The sequence below is a fragment of the Triplophysa dalaica genome, chromosome 18 (genome assembly GCF_015846415.1).
Source record: "Triplophysa dalaica isolate WHDGS20190420 chromosome 18, ASM1584641v1, whole genome shotgun sequence".
In the NCBI taxonomy this organism is placed as follows: Eukaryota; Metazoa; Chordata; class Actinopteri; order Cypriniformes; family Nemacheilidae; genus Triplophysa; species Triplophysa dalaica.
The window spans coordinates 5,095,134-5,107,536 of NC_079559.1; the positions used below are offsets into that span (position 1 = coordinate 5,095,134).

At 39.5% G+C, this 12,403-nt stretch overlaps 1 protein-coding gene across 3 annotated transcripts in view; it reads right to left on the reverse strand.

Moving 5' to 3' along the window:
- Positions 1-12,403, reverse strand: part of LOC130407156 (cAMP-specific 3',5'-cyclic phosphodiesterase 4D-like) — a 101,261-nt gene that overhangs the window by 53,367 nt on the left and 35,491 nt on the right. Inside the window, exon 1 of one of the 3 annotated variants that reach the window (XM_056729856.1) lies at positions 8,735-9,191. The exons of the other annotated variants lie outside the window; for them this stretch is intronic. Coding sequence (XP_056585834.1) covers positions 8,735-8,991 — 257 coding nt within the window. The 5' untranslated portion in view covers positions 8,992-9,191. Of the gene's footprint in view, positions 1-8,734; positions 9,192-12,403 lie in introns of those variants that run through there. 3 annotated transcript variants of the gene reach the window in all.

Genomic DNA, 12,403 nt, shown 5'->3' on the forward strand with positions numbered 1-12,403 from the left:
CATACACAAACAATGAGTGTTTTTGAGGATCAGCTAATTTATCTTAATAATTACATATCAAACTCAGGTGTCAAACTCAGCATAGGGAAAAACAAACATGCAAATACATACACATATACTTGCACATTGAACACCAGAGAAAATCGAACAGAGCTCCGTCGATATAATCGCCCTCTGCAGAGCCAGAGATTTCCCACATAATTGGAAAGATCATTTCATAAAGCACGGTTGCCGTCAAGCTGTCTCCTCTTACTTCAGAGGTCACGATTCAGCAGGGAAGGAAGCTCAAGAAAGGTGAACCCGTCTCGATTTCCACCGTCGCCTCCTCGTTCTGCTGCTTCCACTCGTCTTTCTACTTAAATATGACATTTGTCTCAGCAGACGCGTGGTAATGAGAACAAACCCGATGGAAATACCACTCAGCAGTACTGAACTACAGACACTAAAAACAACGTGATCTTTATTCAAAGAGTATTCATGATTCAGGTTGAATCAAAACATGTCAATGAGACAAATATGGTCAAATTCGGGTTTTCTTTGAAGCCTGTACGGTACAGGGCAAATGCATTATATAGGTAAAAAACACAAATGTCAAGTAATTTCACGCACCAAAATAAAACAGAACACACTTTTATGTAAGTTGCCCTTTACAGAGTTAAAGAAAAATGAAGCATTCCCATTTTCGTAAAAATACTTTGTTAAAAAACACAATAAACAACCATTAAAAATAAAATGATATTCCTTATGATACAACTACAAATATGATTTATATTGTTTTATTACAATTCTTCTTACATAGATTTTTGAAAAGATTAAAATGTATAGATTTTGTCAATGCTCTTGTACTCAAGTATCAAGAAAAACTTTGTATACAAGCTGTTTTCATCTAACATTTAGTCGAATTTTTGAAACATATGATATTGATAAAACGCTTTATCTAAATGATCTGTGTAGACCTAGAAACTATATTTTACAATATCTCCTCCGCAGTTGAACACCCCGACACGCAGACGAACACAATTTGAAATCTTGCAAATGCCCTATGGTTCAAAATAACTAAAGAAAAAAATCAATCTCCAAACATTTCCAGGAATGAGCCATTGAGTGTTTTCTGAGGAAATCGACTGGCTGAAGTGGAAGATATATTACATTCAAAATGTCATCCACCGCTAGGGTGAGGAATGGGAGTGCCGCATAATATATGACACGGCACGAACTGAGACGGCTAGCATGGGTCCGCTGAGCAGCCTGAGAATTTTTCTCTGCCAATTGTTACCTGGTGCTCCAGGAATATACTTCATTCCACCTCACAGTTAATTTCATGGCTTTCTAAGAGCACACCTGACCCCACTGATGTTTTTGGTTCCTGGAGGGCGGCGGGGGGACTGTTACCCAAGCAGTACTTGCTGGATTCACTTTCGCAAAAGAAAGAGAATTTATTATGGTTCAGCTAAGATTAATAAGCAGATTGTGATCTGTATTCAGCAGATGTTTTACGGCGGCAGCTTTCAAAGGTCATGAGATGAATATCTACCGTAAGAAGATCCAGTCATCTTGAAAATATGGCTGAGTATGTGTATTTCTCAGTATTACATTTTAACAGAGTAGAAAGTAACCATTGAGCGGAGATCGAGAAAAGATGTATATTCATACGGTGCAGGGAAAGACAAGAATCTAATGTTCATGGGAGTGATGCATCGAGGAACATGAATATTAATCAATAACGAAGGCAAAAGATTTCTCTGAGATTGCATATCATTCACACACAGAGCTGACAGATTGGAACAGTAAACTACCTAAAAAATGGAAGCGAATTAAAAGGATAGCGATCACTGTCATCTCTAAGACATTTGCTGAAATAAGTATCAGATATAACATAGAATATATAAAACCTGTTTGTGTGTGAATTGTTTAAAGGTCCAGTGTATGAAATTTAGCAGCATCTAGTGGTAAGGTTGCGAATTGTAACCAATGGCTCACTCCACCCTTCCCTTTGGAAGCACTACGGTGGCTGACACAGGGCAAAAGATGTTGTGACGTTTCCGCTTCTTTGCCGAAGGAGATAACGTATTTACGAAACACGCTATGTTGAGCAGTTTGTCCGTATAGGCTACTGTAGAAATGTAAGGAGACCTGCGGTGTACGTAGATAGAAATAGCTCATTCTATGGAAGTAAAAACATAACGCTTTATTTTGTAGGGTCTTTATACACCTCTGAAGACATATGTATGTATATTATATTGTATTTCCATCAATAGATCCTCCAAAAAATGACTGCGGAACAGAAAAAGCTGCTCAAAAAGCTGCAAAACTACTCCCACACGCAGAAAACCACTGTGGAATGATAACGGAAAAGCCCACAATCATTATTCATGATTTCCATTTCAAACAAAAATGAACCTTCCTTTCGGCAGCTCTGTTCAGGTCCGCTCGGTCTGCACAGGGATAAATAAGGAGAACCTTTAGCAGTTAGAGGAACAAAGGTTAGGTTGGTTTCAATCAAAGCCTTGCGTTTCATTTATGAAATGAAAAGAACAAAGAAGCGAAACAGTGGAGGGACACTGCGGCTCATTAGATGGCGGCTTAATCAGTTCTCTAAAAAGCTTTGAAAGCGCAGCGGAGCATCTGGGCTGCCAAAGCCCTTCCTTTTCCTGCCCACATTCATTCATTATTTCCTCCTTTCAGACGGTTCTTTGCACCTCAATCTTGTGCCAAGCTCAAACTCACGCACGAGGCCTCGCCACTCCTTCCGAAAGACCTTTAGATGGCGATAACCACCACCCAGTAAATCGAAATTAAGCATGAAGAGGTGGATTGTGACTTACAAGATCGACAGAGTTATAGTGTCACGGTGTGACCATGGAAACAGACCTGCTCTCTGAGCTTCTGGATCGGTTTGTTCGAGAATGATTTTAATTCCACTTTTTAATTTAAGATTAAATTATTGGTCTCCGAGTTAATCAATGATTCATAATTTAGGAGATTTAATTATGTGTTTGCATTGCTCAAATCGCACGTTACTCACCGTTCATTACGGGTAAAATTATACTTGTTGAGGGGGTCGGGAAAATGAAGCAAAAGTGATTTGCACAATTACTGTTAATAAACACGCTGAATGCTGCAGATGTGTGAAGTGATTAGTGCGCATCAACTGCCATATTTCCATCAGGTGTGGCAGCATTTACACATAGAAATCCACTCTCGACATCATCTGAAAATCAGACAAATGTGTCATTAGAGATGGTACGATATGGGCATTTTTTGTCTGAAGTAGTCAAATACCTGCATTGGAAATGTTAAACCATGTGGGCTTGTGCTTCAAGAGATGGGGATGTTCACAGTACATCTTATATTATACATTTAAAAACAGCCTTATGAAGCGAAATAGACCAGAACAGAAAACAAAAGCTCAAGATGTATATTTTTAACCTGATACATTATGTATTGAATGTAATGTATCATGTGATGTAAATTGCATGCAGTATTCACTCCTATGCTGAATAAACAGCATGAAACCTGCCAAATCAGCCAAAGTCATCCGTCAACATTCGTATGTAATCTCACATTCAAAATAAAAGATACTGATTACCAATTGCAAAAATATACAGGCTTTCAAATTGGATAACACAGATATTTAACAACTAAATTCATATTAAAAACCGAAAAACATATTTCCAAAACATTTTCTTGCTCAAAACACTCCAACAACTGAACAAAAAACAGGGACCTACAATTGAGCCATAATAAAAGAAACATACAAAAGTTGTACACACTTGGTAGACAACACTTTTGAAAAGAAACATTTAAAGGAACAGTTCACCAAAAAATCTAAATTCTGTCATCATTTACTCACCTGAGTTGTTGCAAAACATGTATTTGTTCTGATGAACACATAGAAAGATATTTGGAAGAATGCTTGTAACCGTCAAACAGTTCTTGGTCACCATTAACTACCATAGCAGAAAGAAAATCTTTTTTAATCCTTTTGTTTTGTTGAACACAAAAAAACATATTTTGAGGAATGTACACTTTTGACTACCATTGTAATTTTTCCAACTATGGTAGTCAATCGTGGCCAAGAACTGTTTGGTCACAATTTTCCCAAATGTCTTTCTCTGTGTTAATAAATACAGATGTGGCAAAAATGACACTGTTGTGGAATACTATGTAACTTTTAGAAAAAAATGAAACACAGATTTCATGTATGTTCACTCTTGGACATCATGCAAATAAAAATGAAAGTTTGTCCAACATCTTCAGGGCTTGAAACGACCAAAATAGTTTTAGGTACAAATATTACGGTACCAGTTTCCAGAACATCTCTGCTACACCAAAATCTGAGTCTTGTTCCTCTATCTTTTCTACTTTCACTAACTAAAAGTCGCTCAATTGTATCTCCATAGAAAACAATTGCTTTGATCAAGTTAAGGCCCTCTGTGAATACAGCTCAAGCAACCCACGCATCGCTGTACTGCAGGGTGCCTGGCACAGAGCGCTGCATTGATATTTAGAGCTTACCTCTTGTTTTTCTTACACATCAGTATTGCATGTACGCCCGCTCTCTGCTTGCTGCTGGTTTGACTCGAGCACCTCGGTTGAAGTCCACCTCTTCCCTCCAACGCGATCTTTCCTGCCTCTCCAGCACTTTTTGAAACTTTTTCTCCACGGGCCCATACATGCACATCCTCATCCATACAGTATAAAACTAACTCCAATGAAATCCAACAGTGATTTCAGAAAGTCTCAGAGTCCTTTAGATAAAACGAGACGTGGGATTAAAAATGGAGATAAAATCAATGTGCAGTGTTGAGTTTTAGAGTGTGGGTAATCTTACAGGATCAGTTCACCCTAACATGAAAGTTCCGTCTTTATTTACTCACCCTCAAGTTGTTCCAAATCTGTAAACATTTCTTTGTTCTGATGAACACAAAAGAAGATTTTAAAAGAATGTAGGAAAGCATTCCGTCCTATGGAACTTTTGAATACCATTGTAATTTTTCCTACTATGGTCGTCAACGGTGGCCATGAACTGTTTGGTTACAAGCATTCTTCCAAATATCTTACTCTGTGTTCATCCGATCAAATACATTTATACAGACTTGGAACAACTCGAGGATGAGTAAATGATGAGAGAATTTTTATTTTGGGTTGAACACTCCCTTCAAATGAGCCAGATCTTTGCATAAGGTCGGGTGGTCCTCATCTTAGTCTGGCAGAGACCCAACAACACAGTCTGATAAAGACTGTCTGACTGACATGTAAAGTGGCCAATCACGGTTCATTGTGAATCGCATTGTGAATGTTTAACGGTGGTTTGTCCCAAATCTATGGAAAAAAACAAATACAGTAAGGGCCAAAAGTGATGTCTGGGGGCAAGTTTGTACAATATTTGCTTTCATTGCAACCTCAGGTTAAATTTAACCATTAAAATACGAGGTGTATAGTACAAAATGGCTAAACTCAAAACTCAAGTTATTTATTTGAAGAAATTGTTTAGCATAAAGCAAAACCTTGCATATCAGAAAATATGTTTTTTATTATATACATATGGGTATGATATACAAAAACTGCATAGAAAAAATGTCGCACCAATGCAACAAGCATACAATCATTTTGGTTAAACATTGTCAAAGCAAAAATGTCTATTGTAGAAAGTTGGACATCACTTTTGGCCACCGCTGTTTGTACAAGAAGTACCCTAAAATCTGAACAAAGCTTGCCAGATCAAGAACGTACTTTTCAGTTATGTCTGCAATGTGAAAAGAACGTTGAGAAAACATGCTGTGGGCAGTCTGTGGGAGTGTCGTCTGAAACGACTGGGTGAGCTGGTGGGCTGATAGTGGATCATTTCTGCAAAAGGTACCAGTTACAAAGAAGGTCAGCCTCCCCTCGACCTGCTCAGGGCGTGCAGAGAGATAGCACTGAGCCTGATGTGCATTCTCTTCCCATCCCATTCGCACAGCCTACAGCGCCTCTCTTACATCACCCCTCGCATTCTTCAGTTCAAGGCCTCAGGAAATCTCACAAACCTTTTTTCCTGACTTATTACTGAGGTAACTCACGGAGTTGGTGAGCGAGAGAGAAAGAGCTGTGATGGAATCGTGACTGTGTGTAGTTCTGAGTGTTTGTTTTTTGTGTTTCAGCATGAGCGTGTGTATGACTGTGCCTCAGCGTGAGCGAGAGAGAGCGAGGAAATGTGTTCGCAGCATGCATGCAGAGGTTCTGATGATCTGTGTCGTACATTTGTGAAAATATCTTGCGTTTGTCACAAAGGCCCAATGATTTGAGGATTGCTGTAAATCTTGCGTTCTTCCCATTTTTCAAACTCGTATCATTACCACTGAATGCCCATTTTATCCCAGCGGGCATCCAACGTAATGCAGCCCCATCTATATAACTCTGAGTAAACAAATTGAAAAACACTGTGAGCTGCGTCAAATGGTTTCGCTTCAGATCCCAGATTTTACATTGAAGCCAGTTTTTACTTAGTGCCTTTTGTGATCAGGGCTTACGAGAGATGAAATTGCACCAAACTCTCATCTATTTTGCTTGTGTGAACAAACAATTGACATCTACAACAAACAATATCTGTTGAACAAAAAAAGAAGACATTTTGAAGAATGTAGGACAGCAAACAATTCTGGGGCACTTTTGACAACCCTTGTATTTTTTCCTACTATGTTAGACAACGGGGAGCAAAATCTGTCTGGTTATGAGCATTCTTCCAAATATCTTTCTCTGTGTTCATCAGGACAAAGAAATGTATACAGATTTGGAACAACTCGAAGGTGAGTAGCCTAAATGATGACAGGATTTAAATTTTTGGGTGAAGTATAGTATCTCTTTAAGGGGGTAGTTCACTCTTATGATGAAAATTCTGTCATCATTTACTCACCCTCTTGTCATTTCAAACCTGTACGACTTTCTTTCTTCCACAGATATTTTGAACCAAACAGCGGCGGCATCCATTCACTTCTTGTTGTATTGACACTGACAAAGTCAATGGATGCTTGATAACAACATTCTTCAAAATATCTTCTTTTGTGTTCTGCAGAAGAAAGTAAGTCTTAAAGGTTTCAAATGACAAGAGAGTGATTACATGCTGACAGAATTTTCATCTTTGGGCGACCTATCACGTTTAGACAGACTGCCATCTCAGCTATGATTCATAAGAAATCTTAACAGACAAATATGTTCATCAGGATTAGCAGCGTTTTCTAATAAGCAGTAAATTATTTAATTTCCTCGACCATCTGCTGTTACAAACAAGACACGTCTACTGTATGAGAGATTTCGATTTGAGAGCATCCTTGAGATCTCCTCCCAGGGCAGCTGAAACCCAGGGCTCTATTTCAGATGATTGATGGCACTATTTCCTTCCTAGAGGATGTTTAAAAGGATTCGTATCCAACAGCGGTTTAACTAAAGTGCAATGCAAGATTTTTTTTATATTATAGGCTTTTTATAAAAAAGCACCCGTACCTTTAAGATGTGGGATGTCTTTAAGAAACCATAAGCTGTTCTCTCCACATTAGCAGAAAGTGCACAAATACACATAACAAGGGGTTTTTCTTTTCTCAACAATACTAGCACACACCTCTGATGTAAAATTTTCGGTCCGCACCTTATCGCCGCGCATTATGTCTCTAGACATGTTTGAATCATGTTTACTTGCCATCACGGCAGAGGGCAAATGTGTAGGGCAGAATCATCTACACTTACAGAAGCTGTAATGACTGCAGACCGACACCATCATTACACCCCCTGCGGTTTTAAATGACGATATTCTCGTATCCAAACAGGCCGACAGTCCAAGGATGAGAGCATCAATTTTGAGCCTATCAAGATCGGTCAAAGGGTTTCTCTGCAGAGACATCATCTTGACAGAACCGTTCAATACAACAAAACGAGACAAAAAGCACCGCATCCAATGACTAAACGTGTCATTTCATTTGCATCATGATATTAGAATGAGGTTTTTCTCAACATAGCACACCACTCTTGAGATGGAATCGGAAAAAGGTGATAAAAAGAAAACCACTGCAATTCCGTTAAGTGTGTTTGAAATGTGGTTTGAGCCAGTAATCCGGATCGTGAGAGGCGGCAGAAAAGCAGTGTGAAATTAGGAATTAAACATTGTAGATAGCAATGCGAAAACTACCCCAGAGCCCAAAAATCTGACACATTTGACCAAAAAAACACAGTCTATCGGTTTTGCTGGCAGGAATGTGAAAGATTAAGAGGTTTAAATATGAACACAAGAGAAAAATAAAATTCTTCTTCTCCCAACGCTCAAGGGTTGGCCCTTAGGAGCAACGCTTGACAGAGCATTTATGCAAGTATGATTTATTCAGTATTGGTGAGAGAGCATCTGCCAGATGTTATGGAAGAATAGGAAATATCAAAGGGGACCATGCACATTAATATTTGTTTACCTGCACACACACAAAAGCGTGCAACCCTGCTTGCAGGCTAAAAAAGCAAGCTTTCTCTTCATTGCTGTCATTCAATATAAAGCAGAAACTGTCAGGTGGCAGGTACAACGCTTGCAGAAACAATTCAAAGACACAACAAACAGAACGTCACTCTCACGCCAATCCACTGTCTCAGCAAAACAAACAAATGCCTTTTCAATAAAGATAGGACCATAGCGTTTCAAACATGTTAACAAAGTCGCATTAAAAAACGCATGCAAAACCAAGAAAAGCACCACTGACAAAAGACAGGGTCATACCAGGTGTGTGCCACCGTAAAGCGCCTCTGCTTGTGAGTATTATTGTTGAGGAGCATCCGCCGAAGGAGGCGCGGGGAGTTCCTCGGCGACAGCCTGGGTGAGATGGATGAGGGCGAGCGTCGGTTCCCGCAGGGTCGCTCCTGCTGCAGGAGGTTCTCCCTCAAGATCTTCACCAGGTCCTCGTTCAACCCAACATGCTTGGGCATGGGCGGCACTGCTAGCGTGTCCTGGTGGCCCACGGCCGCTTGCTGGGCCATCCTCACGCTCGTCCTGTCCTTCTCCTACTCTAGGGGCCAAAAAACGTCCACTAATCCAGCGATAAACTCCCCGGGGACGGGGAGAGGAAAGGTGTGAGAAGGAACCCGGTTCGTCGCCGCCGACCCCACGCAGGCTGGTTGCTGCAAAAATGAGTGAGCGCTCTAAACAGTGAAAGAGCAGGGAAGAGAGAAAGAGTGCGTGCTCCTGTCAGGACGACTGCTGAGCTGTGATGGTTTGCTGGTGAGAGAGGAGGGAGAAAGAGAAACGGAGAGGGAGGGTGGGTGGGAGGAAAGAGAGCGAGCTGTCGATCCGCAGCTCCACACTGCTGAATGCAAGCCGCCACTTCGCTAAAGAGCCATTGGATTCGTGTTTGTGAGAGAGAAACAGTATGTGGTAAGAGGCAGTTTGTGGCGTCTGACACCACGGCTGCCAGCAAGCAACTTTTCTCTTTTTGTCTCCTCATTTTCTCATTTATGACGACAATGCGTGTGTGTAAAAAAAAAAGAGAAGTGTGTGTATGTGGCAAACCTTATCCTTCATTCACTTAGCAGCTGTTCTGAATATGATTTTATTATCTTGACATTGTGCTGCCAAACCCATAACCAGCTCTCTTATATTGGCAATAAGATTAATAAATCCCAGAGGAAAGGGGTTTAAATTTAGCTTTTGATCATTACAGCATGTTTCTCTTTATAATACAAAGATAAATCCCAAATTAGATCTCTTTACATCTAAATAGTTTCTTCTAGATTGCTATGAGATTAAATTAAGAACAAATTGAGCTTTTACGTTTCTTTAATAATCTTAATCTTTCTTTCCAATAATAATGTGTCTTCTCTAGAGTTTCAGAATAAAAAGCCTCCAATCAAAAGGCAAATATTGAATTATGAATGTTTAACATTTATCAAATTCCTCAAGGACTAAATTATCTGGCTATATGAATAGGACCATCTGAGACAAAGTTTAGAGATAAACATAACTGAGAACCACTGTATGAATGAATAACCTTTAAGCTAAGGACATTTTATAAAATATTCCTTTGGCCTTGTATAAGCATCCATCCATGGTCATTAATAAAAGTCTCTTCACCACATGTTGTTGTGTTGATGTGAGCAAATAAAACCTTCAATATAACATTCTCAGTGTTTAACATCTCTTTAGCTTTTGCTTTGCTCAACTGCTATCCTTTCATTTTACCTGCTCAGATCTACAGTATAACCACTCCCTCCTGACTGCAACTGACTATGGTTGTTTTCTTAGGGTTTTTCCAAACTGATCTCAAAGCCCACGAGGTGGCTTCTTTCTATAAATTCATACAATGTGAAATCATACAAAAAAATTATCATTATATAAAAATGCAATACTGAAGCCCCTCAAATAACCCCACACCTAAACATCACTGCCGTGAATCATACCAAAATGTACAGATAATATAGTATGATTTCATACAAATAAGCCACCTTGTTACAAATTCCCGTGAAACTCCCCTTTTCTTTGATAAAATGTAAAACAGAAAAAATATCTATGCCTCATTTGTAACACCTTGCTACACCGGACTCACATCGCGCCAAATTTAGTGTGAACAAAATGTAAAATAATAATGGGTTCTAATGAGATTCTAATGTCTATTGTTGTGTCGCTCCTCAAGCTGTTGTGATTGGTCGGTGCCACTCTCAGTGCATTTGTATTCATAAACTTTGGCTTTTAGCAATAAACAGTAACAATGGCGTCAACTTCACTTCATCAGTTATAAACATGTGGATCGATTGAAGTGTAACGGAGGTTTGCTAGTGCATACGCAAACGTCAATCTTTGTTAGAGATCGCGTTTTTTCTACTATGGCGAGGGAAATGACACCCGACCGAATGACGTCAGACCGGTTATCACTAATAGAAGCGTTAGTTTTGCCTTTATATATTGGATGCGAGTTGGATAATAAAACAAGCAGATTTACTAGGAGACTGCAAGCAGGACTTCAGAGGACATTTCATAGAAGTGTTTTTTGACAGACACTTGGCACACGCACACAATATCCGTGTATTACACAGAACAGCTTTCATGTTAAAGTCATGGAAGCTGTTATTTGACCGTTGGTTGTCTTGTGTGTGTAGCGGAATTCTTATCATCGGCTGTAGGACTGTGATGAAAGTGCAAGTACTTTAGGGCGTAGCTCAGTCAAATATTTACGATATCTGAAAACCGAACACTACTCCAGGGGCTATTCCAATTCTCTAAGGAAGACCTCGCCCCTTTTTTGGCATATTCCTGTGGGCGGAGGTTATTAAAAGCACTCGGTGACATCATGTACCCGGGAAGCAGAGGGCTGTAGTCCGATCCAGTCATTCTCTGTAGTCCTTGAAAAGCAAAAACCCTTGGCACTGAAATTTGAGCTTTATCATTTTGCAGGTATTGTTTATGCTCTAACATCAACATAACACACTAACTAAAGGTTGAAAAATGGGATCGTGGGGAATGTGCTCTTTAACGTGGGTTGCCAACTGAACAGAATTACTGAACAATTATATACACTGAATTAAATTAAAAGCTTTAAAAAAGCGTTAAAAAACGCTAGCCTACATGCTAAATGTCTGATTATAATACAAATCACACACACATGAATATTATTTTACATCATGCAAATGTGAGACAATCACATATCAAACCAAACGTTCACAGTGTTTCAATTTATACTCATGCAGATTTACAGCAAACTTAAGGGAACTGTAAGTATGCACTTAAGAACACCGTTCAAGTATTCATCTCCATGTTCTACGATCACGACCTCAGTGAGTGCTTCAAACTGCCCCCAACCTCCGGAGCTGGAAATAGTGCTTCACTTCTCTGAGTGACTAACCATATCTGAACTACATACGCAGTTATCGCAAAGAGCACCTCGCTCTGAAGATTGGAAAGAATTAACTCACAAGCCAAAGAGACGGACCAAAATTGCTAAATGGATATGAAAAGCAGTGACTGGGCAGGAAACATGCAATTTTGTTGAAATGTGCCCGGTTCACTGTGAACAGAATCATTTTACGGAAGCCAAGAATGGATATTGTGTGGTACACTTACTTCTTGTCATCAACCACATCCTTTTAGTTACGAGCAGATCAGCAAAAATGCTTTAGGATCGAACCCTTTCTCCAAAACATTTCCCCCAAAATATTAAAGGGATAGTCAAAAAATATAATACAATTCTACAATAATTCTTCCTACCATGGTATGGTGCCCCCAAAACTGTTGCTAACATTCTTCCAAATATCTTTCTTTGTGTTCATCATAACAAAGAAATGTATTCAGGTTTGGAACAACATGAGAGTGAGTAAATCATGACAGAATTTACATTTTTGGGTGAACTATCCATTTAAAGACCAAATGACATCACAGGACAGGACATACTGAACGGTTTTG